Genomic DNA, 23,815 nt, shown 5'->3' with positions numbered 1-23,815 from the left:
CATATACGACTCTGTGCATCATCTTTTCTCTTGGTTTAACACAGCCGAAGTATAGAACTGGGATGCCATTGTGCCAAATGCAAAAATTCACCTATGGTTTGTTTCGCCCTGAATATAAAACTGGAGCGTACGAAGAGAGATTAAAAATCAATTGCACTTTTTTTTAACTTCAAGAATTCCTTTCCCCATTTTACATCGCGAATTGCCAGGTCAGGCAGAATAAGCCTGCAGTCTGAAGTAGTTGCTGTGGTACAAGTCCAATATAGGTCTGTGTGTGTGTGTGAGAGAGCGTGTGTTCCCATTACAGTGAGCGTTAAAAGGAATAACAGTGGAGGTGTGGGGAGACGAAAAGTGTCATGTTGGTCCTGCTCCGTGATTAATGGTGTGATTAGCTGCTCCGATCCATGTCAGAACCCGCCGCGTGCATGCGCGCACAAATACACGCACGGCATGCGAGCACACAGAGGCCTATTAATGGCCTTGAACGGGAGAATCCAGAATCCAGATGCGGCGTGCAGATAATTGTACTAAAAACACCAAAATGTGAAGTCCCGGGCCAGCAGGACTATATTCTGAGTTCAGCGTGTTTATTTTCACAATTGAGTTATTTCTGCAGGGACTTAAATCATGGAATAAAAACACGCCAATGCAGGTCAATTTTTAATTGAGTCCAAAGTGTATTTTGAATGCACCCTCCCTCCTTCTCTTCCTCTAACCCTCACCTCACACAAACCCACACATTACCTTACCGTTCTGCTTTAGAGCCCTAATTTGAAAAGCATTTAGCTGATTTATGTTTATTCAACTTAAAATACCTTTTTTTCTCTACACCTAGTTGGACAGCTTGAGACTCCTTCGATGTTCTTTCAGAGGAAGTTTGTGGATACGAAGAACCAAACATAAATTAAGATACAGTCAACTGTACACCTAAGTGTTCTTTTTTCGCACAGTGGTTCTTTTTTGATTTTTGTTTACCTTCTTTTACAATGTTCTTAAAGGGCACATATTTTAGATATGCAATTAATTTTCTATTATTCTAATGTGTTTTTGAATCACGTCTGTAAAGTTCGTTTCGTTAAACTGTATACATATTTTAATTTAATTATTTTTCCGAGCCTCTCCTTCCTCAGGAAACGAACAAACCGTGCTACCATTCAAAGGTTAGACCTTAGCCACGATTGGCTTTGGAGTGAGCGCATAGCCCCTCCCCCACATATGCAGCCACACTGCACTGTCACTCCAAAGTTGTAGAAAACATGGCCGCTCTAGGATCGGTCATTCGACCTTATATCTTTGAGCCAGAATCGCCAGGAGGTTTTTGAATGGTGAGCTGAAATCGACTTGACTACAAGCTAGTGCAAGAAGGCAGACTGAGGTGAATGACAGCGAAGGACGATTGGTCAATTTCTGCAAAAGCAAGGTTCTACGTAGAAACCTGCAGCTGTTCTGAACGGCCCATTTCAGAGGCGACCTTTTTAAAAATGTCATTCTGGAAAAACACAGAATTATTATGCAGTTTTCACTTTTTCACTGTGAACAATAAACGCCCAAAAATGTGAAACTCATGCAAAATATGAGAAAATCCATTTAAAAGATGAGGCCCCTTTAAGGGCCGCTGGCCACAGTGGAGGGGATGTATGCACCTGGCTATCTATGGGAAAAAAATTCAGAATGTGCATCTGAGTGTGTTTACCAGAGTGGGCGGTTGATCGTGTGTTTGTAGCAACAGCAGATTTACGACATCCTGCTCGATGACGAGGAGACTCATCACCAATCTGCTTCCACACTGAGAATTCTCTCAAATTGTTACGCAAGGCATTCCCTTGAGCTTTGTGGCTGTCAATGCGCACGTCTGGTTTTGTGTACGATGACGCCCGCTGGTATGTCACCTCTGCACCTGTGGACAGTCATTTGTTGCCGCCCCCTCCTTACACACACTCACAGACACACTAAAAACACACACTGTGGTAACAGGCAGTGACAGAGGAAAGATGTCATATCCTCCTCAGCCGGCTCTGTTTGGCTCCATTACATTATTACATGTCCATGAGTCACGCTGAGGTACCACTAATGCAGTGCTTAGCAGACCACTTCAAAGATGTCTGCTCTCTTTTCTGTGGAATCTCTGTCTGAGTCTAAGGAGCTCTGGGATGACTGAGTGCTGTGACATCTGTATACATACGAAGGCCCACAGCTGCGGATGTGGTTGCTGTGTCAAACCGCCGTCCACCTGTTTAATACCTAATCATATTTCACAATGACACTTTTTTGAGAATAAACACGCCGTATAAACATTCCCTCTAACCTTTTCCTCCTCCTCCCCTCAGGCAGCAGGCTTTGCTGGCAGCCATCAGTGAGAAGGATGCTAACATCGCCCTCCTGGAGTTATCCTCCTCCAAACGGAAGAAAGCCCAGGAGGAAGTGATTGCTCTTAAGAGGGAAAAGGACAGGCTAATGCACCAGCTCAAACAGCAGGTACATCCACCACACACAACCACCGAGCTTTTTTATAAGTGCTTATAAACGACGCTTAGATTTACTGCACCCCTTGGTCTGAGAGGTTGACTGCCCCGCACATGAATCAAATGGAGCCTGGCCTTGCGGTCAAAGCTAAGGACAGAGTTTTGCTTTGTGAATTAAAGCAGGACTACAAATTCAAACCTGCTGCCGATGTTGAAGCCTTGACTGCCCTAAAACAGCTTTAACTTCAAAACCAGGAACTAATGCAAGTTAATAATTCCGGGTAGTTAACAGAGTAGACATCCACGCCTAAAACCGCACGTACTGCGTTAAGTCATCTTTAGCCAACGCAGTCATGCATGAGCTGTGATGACGAATCCATGCACATAAACACATGAGAAAAAGCTTTTCTCTGAACTTTCATGTTGCAATCAGAGTTCTTAGATGCACCCAAATCGCAGACAAAGGTTTAGCATCTTCAGTGAGTCACTGGCGGACTTTCCTGTCTTATAACTTCTGGTCAAACAGACAAATCCCAGCACACACAAACACACACACAACTATTTCCCATCTCGCCTGGGCTCTCAGTATAACCTGGGGCTGATGAAGGTATGCGGGTCATTAAGGTCTGGTCAGACCACATCAGTGACTGAGCTAACGTGAATGCTAACGATAATGAGGGAGCAGCAGGGAGTCCAACTATACAGTCTCCTGAGTCACAGGGGCTTCTGGGAAACGTGGTGCATTTAAAAGTCAACAGATGCAGTGGCTGGGTGCGCATTTTAGTGCGGACCTATGTTTGTTCGTGTCTCGTAAACGGTAAACGGTTCCTAGGGGGTGCAATTCTATTCAAGGAATTTCAAGGAAAGCCTATTATCTGTTTATCGCCATTGGATGCGTCATGTTTTCCCCGTTGGGTCAGCAGCAGTTACAGTCCACCTGATGATGTGAGGAGCTTTAATTGCAAGGGTTGTGGCCTCAGGGGGTGCAGCAGCGGAGAGGAGAAAGAGGGGGTAGCATGATCTTTCATTGCCTCCTCTTTCGAGTACATGCAAGCCTTAAAAAGTTCTCATTCATATAAATACAACTGCCAAAATGTGCATCAGGCATGTGCAACAGCATGACCCTAAAAGTGCTGGTCATCTATTAATGTAATGGAGGTTGTAAGCTAAGTAGTTTGCATTACTTGGGTTCCTTCCATTCCACAGAAGTCCCTGGAGATCATGTTGTCCGACATGACACACACCGCCTCTCTGTCTTCTGACCCATTGACACACATATCAGGATAGGTCGCCTTCCTCAGGTCCTCAACAGCCAATGGCGGAAGGAAACTGACCAGGAAATGCCGAAGAATTATGGGAGTCAGAGTCTCATAGGGGAAAGCCGATCTGTAGACAGCAGATAGATTTACAGATAGCAGTGCCCCGTCTGACCTCCCCACATCCCTCTGTTGGACGGTTGTGTGTGTGTGCGAGCATGAAGACGGCGGGCTAAAACAAACTTTCCTTTCTCAGACGGTTTGCCTCGCTCTGAGGCAAAGGCTTTCATCGACACGGACAAACATATATACAAAGTTACAACCACAGACGTACACGTTGTGAGTGTAGTGTTTAGACTGCTTGAGAAGAAAGTCAGAACAAATGTATCACCATGTGGGATGTCTTTGAGAGGTACCATCTTGGTGATGGATTATCAAACGTCCTCAGAGCTTTGAAGGCAAGAAAAGATGAATGTGGAATCCTCGGAGGTGTGCCATTTTTTCTCTCTTTTTTCTCTCCCCTTCTGTTCTGGTTGCACTTGAGCATCCATCCTCTCTATATACTGAAAATATGGATTTTGTGCTCTTAAAAGTGTGCCATCTACAGCAGCTTATGTGTCTTCCTGCTGAGAGCTGGGTCGCTGTGTTTTTCCGTTAGCATGCCAGTGTTTCACATACACAAACACACACATGCAGGCCTGATTAGAGGAGTATACAAAAGTCTTGTGAAACTTGCGCAGCCTCTCCCCGGCTGCCTGTTTGTTTAAGGCCCTTCTTGTCAGCCTCCTGTGTCCATGTGTGTTAATGCAGCTCTGTGTGTAATCAGGACAGGCTTGTGATTTGTAGACGGTTTGGATTGAGGTTTGGGATCCAGCTGTTAGCACAGCAGCGGGATCTTCACTGCCATGTTTACACCAGCAGCTGCACTTTGATACACATGCACAGACCCCTCAATCTCCCCTCTCCTCCCTTTCCTCTCCTCTCCCAGTAGTGCCACCTGTCTCTTCTCCGGGCTGCCTGATCTACAAGCAGGCCTGGAGGCCATTACCGAGCTGTTTACTCTGTAAAGCCCCTAATTAACGCCAATTAAAACACACATTCCACCACACAGACATTTTATATGCACACACCTCTTTTACACATGCACATGCAGGAATATGACTGTCAGAGGAGAGTGTATGTATGTGTGTTTGCATGAACTGGATGGCCACATGTGCGCTGTCCTGGCCGCACAGTCCGACTCTTCCAGGAGCAATTCATCAATCTATTCATTTATGTTTGTCTCAGATCATTAAATATCAACCATGTGCACATGCATACACACACATGCAATGAATTCTTACAGGGCTGGCTTTTAATCCTACCAAATATGGTGGTAATTAGACGAACAGGAACATGTAATGTGGTTCTTATTAGATCAGCAACAAGGACTAAACACACATTAGCTTTGCTGACCCTTAGCAACCAATTAGTTCAAACATATTTCTCCATGTGAATTAAACAGCGTTGTCGGGGAACAGTATGAGTGAAGGCGCTATGAGCATGTATGTAGCTGTGCAGTAGTTTCATCAGCTGCTTGGTATATAATAGTAATTGTCCCAGCTTCAATGACAGGTGTCAGCTTTGTAACTGTTGCATTGAAGCCGGCCCCACCCAGTCACACCTGCTAGTGTCAACACCTGAGGTCACAGAGGGCCGTACACCTCAACCTAGCCTTTAAGTGATCTAACCACCGGTCTGGTGTCTGTCTGAGCCCTCCTCCGTCCCTCACTCTTCACCTTTATCTCTGCCTCTCACCGGGGTGTCAATGTTCTCACCTTATCTAAGCGGCTCTTCTCCAATTTAAGCTAATTGCTAACCTCTTTAATACCAACCACATCCTCTCCTGTGATCCTGACTAGCTCGTTTCCTCAGTCATTAGTCCTCATGCTCCTTATCTCAGCAGCGGTGTCCCCCAGGCCGTGACTACTGTAACACCATCCCCCCTCGCCCCCGTCCTATCGTCACAGCTGACTCAGGCCTTTTCCCTCTTCCTGCCATGGCTGTCTCTCATTTAAACAATTCTGCACGAGAGATGTGTGCATATCTTTCCATTGAATCATCTCCATCCCATACACACTCGCGCCTCCCGCTCTGGAGTCACGGCCGCCCTCAGGAGAAGTATCAGCAGTAAAGGGAATAAAGCTGCGCCTGTCAATGTATCTGCACCCACTCTGTCTCTGTCTGTCTCCGAGACAGCTGGCCTCACTGAAGGAAGGCTGATTGTTAACGTTAGTCAGCCCGGGCTGTTATCTCTATCCAAAGGAATGATGTTGGCAGGCTGACAGCCTCTTCCACAAACACTCACAGATGCAGAGACACACAAACAAAGGACACATAGTCTCACTCACCCCGTTACAGGCATGCACAGAGATACATATTTGAGTGCAATTTTAATCAATGACATCCAAAATGAGGTTGCTTCACCCGGGCCAGAACGCCTGTGGCCTTGAGCTACATAAAACACTCACTAACTGTTCTTACTAGAATTCGTCTAATCCAATTAAAAGATAATCTGCAAAATGATGACATTTGACAGACTTACAATATTTTCATCAAGCACTCCGACTCACTCAATTTATGACCTGTCAAGTGTTGTTAGCAGCACGGCTTTTATCATCTCTGACGGCTCTCAACACGCTCATCCAAGAATCCCTCAGCCTAATCACCCCGAGACCTCGATAACATTTTTAAAGAAACAAATAAGCAGTGTTCGGGAAATAAATGTGCTGATGTTATAATTATGCATCATAAATGTTCTTGTTTATCTCCTTTTTTGCAGACTCAGAGCAGGATGAAGCTGATAGCGGATAACTACGAGGAAGATCACATGCACCCGCAACACCACCCCCATCATTCTCACCACCTGCATCCAGCGAACATGCATCACCGAAGCCTGCCGAGAGGGCCTCCGCACGCCAACCACCGGCCACCAATGGACCAGGTCAATATATAAATGTGCAGACGCTCACTCACACCAGCCAGCTGAAATCTCAGGGCTTGTTTACACTAGTTTATACGACTTGCGCTCTCCTCTTCAAGCTTTTAAAGTCGATCCAATTTCATATTTATCATATACCACCGCCAGTCAGTTGCGGTCGGACTCGGCAGCATAAAATTTCCCCTCCTGCTTCTCCTCTGTCTCTTCTCCTTCAACTCCATTACTTCCTGCCAAGTCAGAGTTATTCATATCATCGAGATAAGGAGCCTGAAGGGGAAAACTGCCAAATGAGTGTTTTTGATCGATGGGATTTGTGTGTGAGATTAGTTTATATATCATTCATCTCTCATATGAGCTACTTCTCTCCGTCTGAGTATCATATCCAGACTGCCCCGAGGACAGACTTAATGTGTCTGTGTGAAGACAGCTGAAGAAGAACAAACTGTTGTTGTAATCAGCACAAAGTGCCCGTGTATTGCGCAGGTATTCCTCCGAGTGTGCTTGCCTGTGCGCGTGTAGGCGCTCAGTGAGATACACACCCGAGTTTTTGTTGGTACAATGTACCTAGATGGAATCGCTGACGGGAGATAGCGATCTTCAAAGGCAAACAGAGATGATCTCACTGTCTTTCCATTAGCTGATGAAAGCTGCGAGTTATTTGATTGCAAAATAAACTTATTAAAACTATTGTTGTCAGGGGGATTCCAAACTGTGAAGATGAAGTGTGTGTGTGTGTGTGGGGGGGTTAAAGATGAATACCTGGGGTTTTCCCTCTGCGTCTCGATTTCAACATCTGTTCCATTAAATATGCTCTATACATGTTTCTAGACTTTATAAATGTTCCCAAAACTGTTGTCTAAAATCAGAGCGGGGGATCCCCCGGCCGCACATGCATACAAGCACACGATCTTACCCATGCATCACCCCACACATACCTCGGCAACATGTAAGAGGACAGTATAGCTGGTTTTAATATTCTGTTAGCCCTTCACGCCTGTGGAAACACTCTATTTTTGATCCCTTGAAGAATGTGAGGGTCTGGGGTTGATTGACATCCATATGCACACATTTCACCCAGAATGTCAGACACACTTGAGTGATATATTACAGTAGGGTTTATTTATGTGAGCATGTGCATCCTCTTCAGCTATAGAATGAATCTACATCTAATTTTGAAGGTTTTTGCGGCATATTTCGTAAAGTTTAGAGAGGGGAAGCGAAATACATGGAGCATAGCTTAACCCTGGAAACCACAGTGTAATCCCACAAGGTTAAATTCTTGCCGTGTAGTTTAGGTTATGCTATGTTGTGTTTTTCTTGCTGGAATAATATTATAAAACGATCAAATCTCTGCATTGTTTTACTGCACGGCAGAATAGTTTCAACCATGCTAGGCCTCATATAAAACTGTGAGCTGCAGGGGCTTACGTTTTAGTATCGCACATTACTCTCCTTTGCTTTGCTCTTATAAATATCTTTCTGTAAATATTGCTATCCAACACTGTTTTACTGCGGTAGTGTTTATAGTGTTTGACATGTGAAACAGTAGCTTTCTGAAGGCGATATTTCACCTTCGCAAGTTGGACTGAAAAAGCTTCGCAAAGACAGTATTAAAAGGGTTGCTGGGAAGTTTTGTTAAGAATGTGGGGAATAACAAAATAACTCATAAATCTGGGCCGATTGGCTGAATTATACTTTCTATTAAAGTGGAAATATTTGGTCTATAAAAGGGAACTGTAATGGCTCACACTTTGTACGCAACACTTGTGAGAAAATGAAAATTTAGTGGGACATCTAAGGAGGCAAAAATAACGACAAAGAAGATAAGATAAGATAAAACTTGATTTATCCCAAAGGAAATCATAGTGCCAGATAGCTGCAAAATTACACACAAATTAGAGAAATGCAAAAAACAACTCAAATATAAGTGAAAATATTAAGTGCATGGGTTAATGCAAAAGAGTGTCTGATAGAAAAACAATGTTACAATAGGTATTTAGAGAAGTAGGCAGGAAGTAATGGTGGCAAATCTGTTCATTTGGAAATTGTATAAGCCAGCTGGCACTTTGCATAGGAGCAAAATGTCTTAAAGGGATAGTTCGGTTTGTTTGAAGTGGGCTTGTATGAGATACTTATCAATAATAAGTGCACTACATACAGAGGATGCCGGTCAGCACGGCCCCGGTGTTTAGAAACCGGCCACAGTGTTGCTAAAAAGCAATACTGTACCTCACCATCATTAAAGTTAGCGCCAAAGAAATGAATGAAACAACTCACCAAACAACCGCAGAAGTTTTCCCCTGTCTCTCTGTCGGCCAGTCTCATCTGTAAAAGTACCTCCTCTGTGTTCTCTGGTTCATAAAAGTATCCTCTATTCTCCACCGCGAAGAGCAAGCAAGAGTCCAGCTGGATCATTTACCGTTGGTTTTGCATAATCCTCTTCAGAAAAATGATCGGTGCATGCGTGTAACTGTCTCAGTGTTGCGCCTGGAGTGTGGTTGTTTACATTAGCGGAGCACTATCTAACTCCATTATCACTCAACAGTATAAAACACTTGAAGGACAACAATGTCCTCTAGTCCCCACCGTGAACGGCACTTTGTTGTTTCCATAATATTGTATTTTGTGTAGTTTGTTGTCTCTTCTACAAACCGCTGACATGAACAGCTGATAAGTATAAGATATGGTACAGCTATCAATATCAATCTTACTTTTATTGTCACTATTTAAAGTGTTAATGTTAATCTTAAAGCTTCCCCATTATCACTATTGTTGTTGCTAATGGCTACAACAGACCTGTTGACTTCAGCTGTTACAATTACTTTTATCATTTCTGTTCTGTTCTTGCTAATATTACACATTTATATTATTATTGACACTGTAACCATAAGTCTGTATTATCTGCTGTTGTAGTTGCTATAACAATAACATATGTAGTTGTTGCTCTCTTTGCCCGTCTCTATCCTGCATCTCCCTCTACCCCATTTTTCAGCCCATCTAGTCGAGGCAGACGGCTGTTCAACAAGAGTCTGGTTCTGCTCGAGGTTTCTGCCAGCAAGGAAGTTTTAATAAAACAAAGAGTACGGTCTCGACCTGCTATTTTTGTAAAGTGTCATCAGATAGCTTTGGTTATGATTTGGTTCTATACAAATACAATTTGATTCATTGATTGATTTGTATATGTGTATCAAGATGTTGTCACCAGTTCTGTCCACAAACTAAAACCAAACTATTTTCCATGTAGCTGAGTTGCTCCTCTGTTCCTCCCTCCCTCTCTCCCTCAAAAACAACAGACCGTGTTGACAGAGGTCAGCCAATCACCTTGTGGCTTTTCCTCATATCTGATCTCTGACCTTCTGGGGCTGTTGGGTAGAGGTCAGAGTAGGGCCTTTGAAAGGGTGTGTGTGCACCACTGATAGGGCTTGGACAGTGTGGATGTCACTGAAGTCTCTGAGGTGAGACTGTTTTCCTTCCAAACACAGGACTTCACATCTCCTTTGATCTCCGTCTTTCAAATGTAACCCCTCTTTTCCTTCATCCACTATGTTTTTGCTACACCATATTTTTATCATATCTCTCCAACCTCTTTTTTTACTCCTTTAACATCACTTTTCTTCCTGGCGAATTCTTCCCACCCACATTCTTTCTCTCCACGCTTCCTCGTCCTTTTTCCTTCTTTCCTGCCGTCCCTTCTCCTCCTCCATCTTCCCCATTTAAAATGTAATATCCAAGAGCGGCCAGGGCCAGTGGTTCGGTTTTATTGCCGGGCCCCGGGAACGCCACTCCGAGGATGATTGATGATGATAATGATAATGATGACGAAGAGGGTCTGCGTGCTCACCCTGGAGACCACAATGTCTTTCCAAGATACAGCTAGTGCCATGAATAACAAAACAGTGACCGCACATGCTTTTTTTTTGTTGCATTTGCTCAAACACAAACACGTACATATCGCATGCACACCCAACATAAGCAAGCGCTGGAATAGTGGACTTACAAGCACAAGAAGAAACTCAAGATTTTCCACGGAGCGCGTTATTCAAAGCTACAGTTAGTGGGTCCATCCTAATCCTCAAACCACACTCCCTGTCCTCTACGTCATCCCTGATGGACTTGAGGACAGGTAAAAACTAATCAGAGGAGACAAGACCAGGAAGTGGATTTAGCCTCTCTAGATGCACCCCAGGCCTGCGCCTCAGCATGGGCTGTGTGCACTTTGACGGGCATGTTGTGCTCATGTTGTTCTCGTTTAGCCAAACCAGAGCACCACTGCCAGATACTTGGCAGCGGCCTCAGAAGGAAATAGAAAACAGCCATAAAGTGTTTATCGGAGGCAGAATTATACAACCTTTTCTTCTGGGTTGTTGTTCTTTTTTTCTACGCTTTAACATGCTGCCTGTTTCATGTTTATTAGAAGTAGCACATGGTATTCGGTCTGCATGTGTGTGTGCGTCTCTGTGTGCATACATGTGTACGTCTGTATGAGAGTGTGTTTGTGTGTTTAACCTGGCAGAATGACTGGTTATAGGTCTGGCTCTGTTTACAGGGCCTGTCACAGCCGTTCACTGCACATTAGCATTTAGCATGTAGCATGTTCCATTGAAAAGCCATTACAGCTATAGCGTAGCTGCTTAGGTGTAGCCTACTGAGTTTACTGAGCCTGTCACAACCACTCAGACCGGCCGAAGCCGCTGTGGACCGCAGCCAAAGCCCTTGTGCCTTTTGCTCTTGTGTAGCGTTAGCCGGAGCCGGGTTTAGCATTATGCAGACAAGGGCTTGGCTGCCAGCTCATGCTAACTATTGTAATGTTTGTGTCTGGGTGAATTAGCTTTCCTGTTAGCAGGGCTCTCGCCTGCACAGTTTCAGCCTCAAGGAATCCCCTTGTGTGTTTAGTTACTGGTTGCTAACGATCACACTGAGGAAAGCATTTCATGATATCATCGTGGGATTTTTTCTAAATGAGGAGGATTGTTTTCATTAAAAACCACAGGGGGTTAAAAGGAGCATAAGATTAAGCAATGAGACTTGTTAAGACTTAACCACTGGGGCAAGGTTTGCACAGTAAATAGTTTGGTCTCAAAGGAAGCCACGTTCTGCCACATAAACGCAGGTATCTTGTAATTTAGTGACATAAATGGACGGAAAATGACAAATTATCTTTTCTTTTCTCATGTTTTTCTCACAGGATGATGAAGAGGGAATATGGGCATGATGACCGTCACCATGGCAACCCAGCATCCTGCTGTCCAGAGTGAGTTTTTTCTGCACTTCTTTTGTTATCTTAAGCACTGTGGTTAAGCGCTGGCAGGGCGCTGGAGAGAGCTGGGAGAAAAAACGCTGCATCCGGTTAAAAAAAAAATGCTGCACGCGGGTTTTGTTTCTATGACAACAGTAAGTTTAACTTACTACACAGCTAACTACAAGCTTACAACGCTTAGGGTGATAAAAGCCCAACACTTACCAGCAACATTTAGTGTCCAGCAGATCTGCGGTCTCTATTGTGATGCTGTTTGTTTGTCATATGTACAGCTCCGGGTAGACCGAAACAGCCAAGATAAGTTGCTCCTCCATGTTTGGTGGTAACCATGTGACGAGTGGTGCCCCATCCGATTGGCTGTCTGAAAAGCGTCGGTGATGACACCAGCGTCTCTCTGAAAAGTTCAGAGATTTTTAATTCGTAAGCGCTCACAGCGGCCGCACAAAACAGGCGGAGCACTCTGAAAAAAGACGCAGGGTGCAGCCGCATACGCTCTGTCCTCGTTGGGAACGACTAAAAAAAGGCGCTACTTGGGCATGTGGCCTTACTGTATTCATATTAGAGTTAATATACTCCTCACCGTGGTGTCATAGTGTAGATCGACTCCAGATATTTTAATGATCTTCTGCACAAAAGGCTTTCTCAGTGGGCTCGAGTAACCATTAGCCGGGAACATCGATGGCACCACAATAACCACAGTATTACCCAACTCTGACAGGAGAGAGTGTAATAGAACCCGGCTCCTTTTCCCATTGCTTATGAATTTCAGTCAACTAAAGAGCCTCAGTTTATTCAGAGGTTTATGGCTGCCTTTCTGTGAAGTGCTCATATGGTGAGTTTGCGGCGTGCTGTGTGTGCGCTCTGCGGCTATATAGGTAACTGTGTGGTATTAAGCCTATACACACCCAGCAGCCTAAAGCGAGCGTACCGGGGCCCATAGGTGATAAAAACGACACAGTGAGAAAAACCAGAGATGAACTAGTCTGTCTCTCCGCGCCGCAGTTTTTTTCAGTCGTAGTAAACTTTTACCGCGCTACCCCACCCTGTTGAGAGCCAGTGTGTGGGGTACTTAATTACAATACAACACAGAACAGTCATGAAGTTGTTTTTTTTTAAATGCTGCGAGCTGAAAAAGCATAAAGTGAAGAATGCAGAGTCATAAAAGGATAATTCGTGTTTTGGGAGTTTTATATCGAAGCCCCCCATAGACTCAGGATGCCTTTGAACGCAGACGTGCTGAAAGAGGTCTGCGCGGGGAGGGTTATGGTTTGCTCGAAGCTAATACATCTGTGTGTAAAACAAACAGTGACAGAGAAGAAGAGAAACTTAGAAATGTGCATGTTGGAGGCGAGAGATCGACGGGAAAGAGGGGGAAGGGTGTGTGTGCATTTATGTGGGAACTAGAGAGAAAATTAGGCATCATGGTATAGTCATAGTTTCCATTGCATCTCATTCTTTTCCCCCAGTAATCCACAGGTGGACCATCACAAGCAGACTCAGTCTCTAACCTCAATGACTTAGTAGTTGTGCACTTTGCCCTAGTGCTGTTTTTGGGATTAAGAGTCCTATAGCTTGTGCATGAGCAAATGGTTTGTCTTCCTGCAGAGCAAAGCTTTAGTGTGTTTAGCTATGATGTTTATGTGTGCATGTATGTGTGTGTGTGTGTGTGTGTGCGAGAAAGCGTTGCTGAGCTATACAGTGCCGGAGCAGCCCACATAGCCTATAATCCAGTCCATGTGTGCCGAGAATGCAGCAGTGTCAGGATTCACCGTAATGAAACAGACCACACTGCCCCCTCTCTTTCCATCTCTCCATCTTTTTTCCATCACTCTCGCTCTTTCCACCTCTCCGCAGATTTCAGCTTCCCCCCGCTCTAACGTATACTCCTTCAAGGTAAAGGCCTCCAGCCTACTGCTTCGGTATCTCCAATCAGATATCCCGACGGTTGTGTGTATCCACGTGTGCGTGTGTATGTATGTGCGTCTTATCCCAATCTAATAGAATAAGCCCGGCACATTAGCCTTTAGCGCAGAGTGGTGTTGTGGCTAGCGATATCAGTGCTGCTCATCTATCCACTGCTGTTATTCTGGCAGTGCACAATGGGAGCGCAGCTAACGTGTATTAGCCGTCCTCTATGTGAGAACAGATGGGAGCCATTTAGCGGTGTGTAGCTACAGCGCAATAAGGCCAGACCTAATCCCCATATCCTGTCCCTGAGTGAGCCTTCCCTAATATGAGCAAACAGAGATGACAGCACCGATAGACAAATAGCCGAGGATGTGTGTGTGTGTGTGTGTGTGTGTGTGTGTATCAGGTCTGTGCAGGCCTGCATGCTCACAATGATTCTTATGGCTAACCTTGAATCCCAGTTTTAAGCTACATGTTGAATTCCACACAAACCTAAGTGCTGAGTTTGAGTTGGCACGTTCTGATCTTCTGAGAGTCCAGGTGCGGATTTGTATTGGTTAGCTATGGTTTTGTCTAAAAAGGACACCGGGCTCTGATTGGCTCATTGTGGCTGTGTTTGTCCTGCTGTTGATTACAGAGGTTTTGTTTACCCTCTTGGCCTCCCAGACCCCTCCTAATGAAATAAGAATGTCCTTTTGGACAGGGAGCACATGAGAAGGGGGCTGGAGGAAAAACTGAAGGAGATGGGGCCAGAAGAGTGAAGCAAAGTGGGGGGAAGAGGTTTTCTGGAAACATTATGCTTTTATCCCACCGTGAAGTTATTTGTACTGAATGAAGCGAAAAGAAGCTGAGAGGCTTTCCAAGTGGGGACAGAAATATGTTTGTGTACGCCCGTGTGTGTGTGTGTGTGTGTGTGTGTGTGTGCAGGAAGGAGGCCTTGTTCAGGTTAAAACAAGTCAAGAAGATGGCTTTCATTTGCCCCTGCTGTGTTTGCACTGAATACAGTGTTTGTATGTCTACATCGTGTTTGTCAGTAGGTTCCCACTCTTGTGTGTTCTCGACTTATTCAAATCTACAAAAAGAGTTTAGTTGGAAACTGAAACTGAGCGGCAGATTTTAAATGTTTGTGCATGTCTCTTAATTACTTAATTCAGATTGTTTGTTTTTACCGTCTTGCTTAAGGGCTCTTCTGGACCCAAACTGGCCTCAACACTGACCTGAACCTGAAAGTCATGAACCCAAACTAGAGCAACCATATAGCAAAGTGGGCAGGAAACTGTGAACTTGGCTGACAAGACGATAGATCCCTCCTGCAAGCGACTGACTGTAGGAGGTGCCTGGTGGTCTCTCTTATGTGTGTGCTGGAAGACAGATAGGGATGCCTTTAACAGATAAGCCCTCTACGCGGTAACATCCTGCAGAATATACATAGGTTTAAATCAGGATTTGTCCTGTTAAACTTGATTACATTTTTCACTGTATACTAAGCTTGAATTGAAATTAAATATGAGACAGAACACACTTTTTTATAGGTCCTATTAAAGTCTTGTTAGGTGGTTGTATCACATCACATACAATCACAAACTCAACACACACTTAACTAAACTCTGTAGATTTTTGACCTAGGGACTTCAAATGTATGTAGTTTAATATAAATAAGTAAGTTATATGCGTTGCTGACCCCATCGCTAAAATCATGTGCACAGATGGGTCAGGAAGAATATTTTTTTGTTGTTGTATTGTTGTGTTTTCTTAAAGTGACAGGCACGCGTGCCAGTGCAAACGTAAAGAACAATGCACATAAAAAAAACTGGACATGAGCTTGTATGTGTTGCTGCTTGTAGTTCACTGAATGATTTAAAGTTTGCTCGAGTGACTAACAGAGTGGCTAAATGGCTGATGCTCTGATATGAGTTTAATGGATTACCTGACAGCAGAGCAGATTTTATTTAAACTCTAGTTGGATTGTGGACAGTACGATTGTTTTTTTATCAAAGCTGCAGAGAAATATCCTGTTTTAATAAATTCAGACACTTTTGGCTCTCCTTGGTGCTGAGGTGACATTGATGTTACACCTATGGTGTATATTACTGCCCTCCATGGGGCCTTGTTGTTGGTGGTAAACTCGATGTAGTGTGAGTCTGATGTTGGGGATTTATGAACATTCTGCAGAGCTACGACATGAAGACGAAACTCTTGTTTGATATCTTAAGAGGCTCTGGACAGAATGCACTGACAGAATGCACAGACAGACAGCTACTATCTTATAATATTATACTTATATCGTAAGAGGGAAATATCATAATCTCACATCCGTTATGATTAAGCAAAAGATACGTAAGGTTTATAAAATCAACACATACTGACAAAATGAAGTAACTTTATGAATAGTTTAAAATTATATTCGATTTTTTGTACTTCAGTGTGACATTTAAAGTAATTCAGTTTTTCAGCCTATTAAAAGTAACTCTACTGTATATGATAAGAATATTATATTAATAATATATATAGCTTTTCACGACCTAGTCTTGAGATTTGGCCATTTTTGAACATGTATGTTTATTTCAGCGGCTCGGTGAGAGGCCCCACATGCACAGCTTGCACACCTCAGCCGGTGCACCTGCCCCTCCTGCAGCAGCTGACATCACTCTTCTTTGTGTTATTTATCTTCAGGTTGATAATGAAACCTCAAAACCAAACATTCTCACGGTGCGTATGATTCATGTCGTTAAAAAAAAATAAACATCGCAATGTTCTCACATTCAAAACGATTTAATTGTTATAATTGCAGCTTAGATGTAACTGACCTTGTTCAGATTCCTTTAAACAGTAAACAAAACACCTTTGAAAATCAGGTCCGTACAATCATCATCGGTAAGTTTTAATTGAGGGTTGACTTCGAAAGAAAGGTTTGCCAACGACACCTAATTGTCAAGCCGGCCCTGCCGCTTTGTGCACCGTGTGCCAGACTGAACATCCAGTGTAAACAACTGTCAGCACATAAATTCAGCACTTGCACCACAAGCTCATGGCACATAGTTTTACAAGCCGCCTGAAGAAATATCCGTCCAATGTAATCAATAAAAACTCAGTTAATTTTAATTATGGAATAACCTAAAACTCGTTAGGCTTTAAGATGCCAACACAAGACATCAGTTTAGTTTGTTTCTATTATTGTGCTTAGTTTTACTGTCTGCAACTCTGTGCTTAGACCACGATAGTAACTTGTATTTGTCTGGGCTGCCGTCCAGTATCCCATTGAACCAGTGCCCACAATCTCAGAACTCCAGCTGTGTGTGTGTGTGTGTGTGTGTGTGTAAACGCACGTGTACACTCATACTAGTGTGTGCATGTGGGTCATGTCTGCGTGTGTGGGTATCTCCACACACGTGTGTAGCCGTGCTGCGCACCATGTCTTTGGTGACCGGTGAACCGCAGCTTGGGGGTCAGCGGAGGCGTCTGACCGAGGCCATCCCTCAGCCGGCTGTCAGCGTCATCACTCTGCGAGGTCAGAGGTCGTTCCACCGCGATGAACATGAGTGGAGAGAAGTCAATAACTCAGCAACACCTGAGGAACAACATCTGGGTGCTCTGTGTTTTGTATCTATTTCTATCCGACCTGAAACAACACCTGAGTTATTTTCCAGAGGGGCGCTCTTCTTGTGAAGGTGCGCGTTGTTGTGGCGTTTTTTTTTGTATAAAGTTAGCATTCAAAAATGAGTATCTGAAAGCACACAGGTCCAAGACTAATAGGAGGTGTTCTTTATTTGTTTCTAACAAAAAATTATGTTTTCAAATTGTGCTCACAGGTAGTCATAGTTTATACATGTTCAGAGAACCCTGTTCTGCATCCCTGTAGCCGAGCAGGAGTTAGCATTCTGCAGCTAATCTGATGAATCCTGTGTTTGGAAGGATGCTGCTTTTTTGGCCTAAGATAAGAGCCCCTTATTTGTTTACTGCACTTATACTACGGCATCATGATTAATCTGACAGTTGGTGTTTAAAAATACCAAGCACATTATTACCATTAAGTAGCAAAATGGTGAAAGAATTGCTTTGTCACTGTCAGTGTAAGGAGCTGTAGACAGACGGGACCCAGAGACTCTTCTTCAGCCCCAGCAGACAGAAGAGGAGGAGGAGGTGGAGGAGGACGGAGGTTTGAAGGAAGGGAGGACCGGCAATGTTGTGAGGCAGACAAGTTAATTCATGTAATTTTTTGTGGTTGTCTTGATGTTGTGTGAAGGAGAGGACGGTTAGACACCTGATGTGTAGATCATAAGACAGTTTGTCTGAGTAAGCTCCCCTTTTCACACCCACAACACACTCATTACACACGCAGAGACACGGCCACACACACACGCTCGTGCAAACCTGCAAATGTGCAGGTGTGAAGATGAAAACTTTTTTTAATACTAGTGCTGTGATTACAGGTTAAACCCCTCTCATCAGTGCTTATCCATGCAGTGAAAGGATGGATATCGTGCTCAGCTAATCAGAATGATTATGCAGTACCGTGCAGGCGGCCCAGTCACACATGCAGCTGTTCTGCACAGTTCTGCTACTCGCTTTAGAGCGATGATTTTGGCAATCGAATTGTTAAAGTTTGGTATTTTATACAATTTGGTCGACATCCTGGATTCAGAAAAATAACCTCAGTGGCTCTCGGTGCACTACACGCTGCTGAGTTCACTGACCTCACCAGCTTTTTAAAGGATTATACTACAATGCGGTTGTTAAGTGTTCTCAGAGTCGGTTCCTGTTGTTGGGGTTTTCGGTTCAAGTGCACCAACATGTTCGCCAGAAGACAATAAGCACCTACTTTTCTCTCATGTGTATGTAATTGAAATGGCGCTGCAGAGCTTTCTCGTTTATGATCGCTAATTCAGAGGCTCAGGATCAGAATCTCAAACATGCTGAGAGAAACAATAACACATCGAATAAACAGGCGTGTTCTGATTGGATGGGAATTTACATGCAAATTCACACGGCAAGGACAAGATTACTTTTTAAATCTGTAACTCACTGAAACACTGAACGTTTAGAGTCATGATGTGTCTGACGGTTGTCACTCTCAACTCTTTATCAAACATTTGTCTAACTTAAATTTCAGTCATCCAAAGAAGTTAGGTGATTCTCCAAGTACTTATTTCCTTCCACCCTTCTTTTTGCCTATTTTTACAAACGACCACAAAAAGGAGGGATAGTTTACTGGTATCCTGCAGCTGCATTTTTGGAGACAACATGGTCCCTCCTGTCTTACTTTTTACAGCACTTTTCAGCATATCCAAACTTTATACTAAGGTTGGGACAAAATATGGATACGGCAATTTATCGTCATCCTGACTCGTGCAATAGAATTATCAAATATCAATATTTTAATTTACAAATATATGACGCTCTAAACAGATTTCCCTGCGTTTTTGAGTCACCGCGTCACTTCTTCATGGCTCCCTGCGGTGGCGGCGTAGAAGAAGTTTGTGATGCATCATTACATGATTGTCTTGGAATACATCAGTTATCGCTGTATCGTGATATTATCGGTATCGCGGGCCTCATATCATATCGTGTTCCCCTGCGATTCCCACCACTACATTTTACATTGTTTACATGCTCGGCTTTATTTGGAGTTGCTGTTCTTCTTCCTGTAATTGACTTGCTTTACACCATTGGTTTTGTTTTAAATGTTCATCGACTTTATATTTGTAGTACCATGTTAACAAGCCTTCTGGGTAATTTTGGCATATTTTATAATATGCACTGTCCCTGAGACATAAACTAAATAATAAAGACTTTTATCAAATTATAGATATTGCCATGATAATAAAATAAGGGAATATTTGTTTGCATACGGTGCAATTTTTGATTTAAAGTTATCCTTCTAATCAAAAATCAAAGCCAAATCTGAATCTTAGAGTCAAAAGTCAAATCCAATTGTGGATTTGGAGAATCACGACGCCCTGAGTTTGTCTATAAGCTGAAATTCTTCTCGTGAACCACCTCATCCTGCCCTCTCTGTCTGAACATGCCAGGTGTGATTCAGTCCGTGTCTGTAAACTCCTCTCTGCTTTGCTCTCTCTGCAGAAATGACACAGCCAGCCCACAGTCATAAATCAGTACACCTCAAGCTGTCGCTATTTTTCACCCTTTTCTCTTTGCTTTTTTTTTTTTGAAGCCTCTGCCTCTCTCGGGACAGCTGCGCCTGGAGGTGTTTTGGGGTTGTCCATTTATTTGTCGTCCCTCTCATTCTTGTTTCCCTTGGTGAGATCACATCACTTTTGGCTCAAGTTAGTTTTCAGGGTAATTCTTTAACATATTTTCACTACACAGAAATGTCCCTTATCCCTGTTCTGGCCACAGTTGCTTATTCTAGCTCCTCTGTTTTACTCGTTATTAGTTATCTCCATCCCTTCTTCCAATACCGCAAGATACATCCAAGTATTTTTGTTATAAATGACGTGTAAAATGAGAAACGCAGATCTAAACATTGTGGTGGATCTGTCAAAATGGGAAAATAATTGCATTGATTAAATATCTTTAGCGAGATCTCGCTGTGAGCCAGCTGTGGGGGTGTAAATGAAATGTCGTAAAAAAAAAAAAAAAAAAAAGAGCGAAAGAGAGATTGGCCGGATTATAAGCGTGTTTTGTGAGCTTATTGAGATGGCAGCACACAAAAGCCCTTCCCTCAGGAGAAACCCGCACCTGGGGAGCCACTTATGACTGTTTGTGTGGGTTTATGTGTGTGTGTGTGTGTGCAGAATCATTGTGCATAAGAGTACTCTCGGCGGGATGCTCTGGGGGTCAGATCCCCCCCCGTTTGAGCTGGATTACATCCCAAAGAGAAGGTCTGAACATCCACAAAGAGGCACTGGTGGAGGGAGGTGCAGGGATTTAGAGACAGAGAGAAAGGAATCACAGCCTTTTGACTTTAAACCTGTTATTTTCCTCAGACTTCCTGTGCTTGCCGCTCCGTCTCCCTAACAAACACACACACTAAAAAGCACTAAAAGATACCACACAGCCTCGGGTTTTGGGAAAGTCCTGTGTTGTGCTGTGTTTGTAACACGTAGACCCTCCCCTAGGCTGTCAATCACTAGATACAGGGAGGTGGGGGGTTGCTAAACTAGAGGAGTCACACCTGCTGACTTTACCACTCAAAGGATGTCACACACTGCAAAACATAGCACTTGTAATGCTTTAACCCAAGTATTACTGCACACACACATGCAGACACTCTGCGCATACAGCTTAATCGCCTAATAGAAAGCAAACATTTATGATCAAGATTGACACCTACGGAAACGCTGTGGCGGAGAAATAACACTAAATGTATTTTAATAGGTAATAGCAGAAGGAATTTCACTATTTTCTTTCCCCGGACTAGAAATGCCAGAGCTGCTATCGGACACTCCTCGTAGAGTTGAAGAGGAAAACTAACAGGAATTTACCTGTTTCCTCCTGCTGAAAGTCATCCCGCTGCAGAGTCAGCGGAGAGGCTTCATATCGCGGAGCTACTGTAACAACACAAACAACCTGCGGACTGCCACTCAACATTAAGGCCTGACCACTAATTAGGCCTCGTATAACAGTAGGCTGCGGTTTATTTCTCACGCTAGCCCCGACGCTTTCCCCCCGAAGGTCGTCCACGTCTAGGAAGCTTGTAAAAAGCGAGATGTGCCATGTTGCCATTTGTCAAAACAGCAACACCTTCCTTTATTATTGATGTGTCGCCGTTATACATTCTGTATCTGTGACCCAATCAAACCTGCGTAATGTTTGTTGAACTTAGGCGTCAAATCCCAAAATGGGTCCCAGGCCTTTTGCTGCAGGGTGCCCGTATGACATGGGTAGTAAAATGTTTTAAAGCCCCTGAGTCTTAGGGCTACAGAATAAACTTCTCATTCGGGCCCCTCGCTGAAAAAAAAAAAAAGTGTATAAGCCCCTGGCCTGAACGAAAGTTAGTCCAACACAGCTCAGCTTGTTGGGCTGAGCAGTGTGTTTTCAGCCAGGTTGTGTTTTTCAGTGAAACCTTAGAATTGGATGCCAGAACGGCCCCTCTCTCCCTCTGTGTCACTAGATCAGCTCAGACAAGCAGATTAGTGCTGTAGCTGCTCTGTCTGTCCCTCACAGCTTACTGTATGTCACTGCTGTAATCCCTGTCAGCAAACCGATGGGTCAGGCTACTTTACAAGGGGTGTCTTTCCCATACATGTACGCACTTGCACTCGGATGCGCACGTAGAAACTTACACATGTGCAGTAGGACTCTCTCCCTCTCCCTCTCTTTCTCTTATCTGAGCCTGTGGAAAAGCCACACTTGTACGATGACATTCAGCACAGGATTAAAGCCCATGTAAGACCCTCCTCAGCTTACACTGCAACTGCCAAGAGGGGATCTATACAACCACACACTCTCATGCGAGCCTGAACACACACTGGCAGAGAAACAACTGCACGCGCGCACACACATACTGTAAGGACGCAAGCCTAGACTTGTTTTAGTGCGCACACACTCAAATCCCTGCAGACCAAAGGAAGTCTATCTCCTCAAGAAAAGTCAGTGACACACACACAACATACAAGTGCACACACACACACTCCTGTCCAACATCCCGCTACTATCCTCCTTGCTATTCTCTCTGAAACGAGGGTATCCTTGCCAGGACTGAGCCCAGAGACCAGTCCCATGTGTCTGCAATGCATTCATGGGATCCCCGCCACACAAACATGCACAAACATATATACACTCACACACAAACTTAAACACAAAATCACATACATCCATCGCACTGTTTGCCAGTGCAGACACAAAGAACAGTTTAGAGAGGGGGTTGAGACGGGGGTAGATTGAACACAGACTCTGGGTTTTAGTCGCGCTGAGGCCAGACATGGTCAGGAGTCAAGATGCTGCAGTGTATCTAGGTCACGTTGTGTGTATGCGACTTCTTTTTTGTGTATACCTCCAGGGGGTTGGTTGGTATGGTCTGCTGAGGATTCTCATTGGTATGCGCCCTGATTGGGCGAGACACGATCCTATTCTGATTGGTTGTTTATCCTCGGGCTTCCACTTTGGGGTTTGCTTTGAATCAGTGTATCTCTGTCGCTCCTTTTTCGATTTCTTTCTTTTCTTCTCTTTCCATCTCTATTTCTCGAAGAGTGCCGCTGGCTGTGTGTTTGAAGTGAGTGTGTTTGACGTTCTAAAGCAGAACCAGCAGTGGGCCGCTCTGTGTTTCTGCCAATCCGGCAGTGCTCGATGTGAAGACGGTTGGCCACATCAACCTTGATGAGGTTGAGGTGATAAGTGGTCCATTACAATGTGCTTTATCAAAACCAAGATGTTGCGGAGGCTTACAGGGTTTGTCTTTGTCCACGCAGATACGAAGTAGCAGGCAGTCTCTGGCCAACAGCATCTTCTTTACATACTCGAGATACTCAGACTGGAAGGTTGTTGTACGACGTAGCTGGCGTACAACGAGGAGGTAGTTAATTTATTGTTGCACTGTTTGTTTAAACAAGTACAGAACTACTTTTTCTGTCATTTTTAGCTCATATTGTTGAAACTGTTTTACTACAAAATTGATGCAAAACCAGTTGTTGCTGCAGTTCAGCTTTTCTTAACTGCCCACTTAGTTCCATTGGGCTTCTTTTAAGCCTCTGTAGCTCAGCGGGCAGTGCCACGATGCAAAGCCTTTCACAGCAGACATCTACAAAAACCTTCTGTCAGGGCGTCCTGGTTGCTGTGAGGTTAAACACCTGATATCCAGAGTTTAGCTCAGCCGAAGTAGTAGTTTTTTTGTATCACATTTGATTCCAACTTTAGGGCCTGTGTCCACTAACGGTGTTTTTGGTGCTGGCAGCGTCTATTTTCTGTACAAAACCAATGCAGTTCAGCTTTTTCAGAGCTCAGCATCCTCAGTGCAAAAACGCCCTCTGCGTCAGCTGTTTTTTGTCGTTAC

General features: G+C 44.0%; 1 protein-coding gene across 1 annotated transcript in view; it reads left to right on the top strand.

The window, feature by feature from the left end:
- Positions 1-23,815, top strand: part of LOC138590158 (ERC protein 2-like) — a 156,533-nt gene that overhangs the window by 106,098 nt on the left and 26,620 nt on the right. The window contains exons 18-20 of the mRNA XM_069660734.1: positions 2,328-2,475; positions 6,540-6,701; positions 11,884-11,949. Of these exons, the coding sequence (XP_069516835.1) occupies positions 2,328-2,475; positions 6,540-6,701; positions 11,884-11,910 (337 nt within the window). The 3' untranslated portion in view covers positions 11,911-11,949. The remainder of the gene's footprint in view (positions 1-2,327; positions 2,476-6,539; positions 6,702-11,883; positions 11,950-23,815) is intronic.

Source organism: Semicossyphus pulcher, unplaced genomic scaffold, assembly GCF_022749685.1.
Source record: "Semicossyphus pulcher isolate SPU_LCO1_2020_fin unplaced genomic scaffold, fSemPul1.0.p SCAF_13, whole genome shotgun sequence".
NCBI classification, from domain to species: domain Eukaryota; kingdom Metazoa; phylum Chordata; class Actinopteri; order Labriformes; family Labridae; genus Semicossyphus; species Semicossyphus pulcher.
The sequence above is the reverse complement of the archived record's forward strand: the minus strand, read 5'-3'. Positions and strand labels throughout refer to the sequence as shown.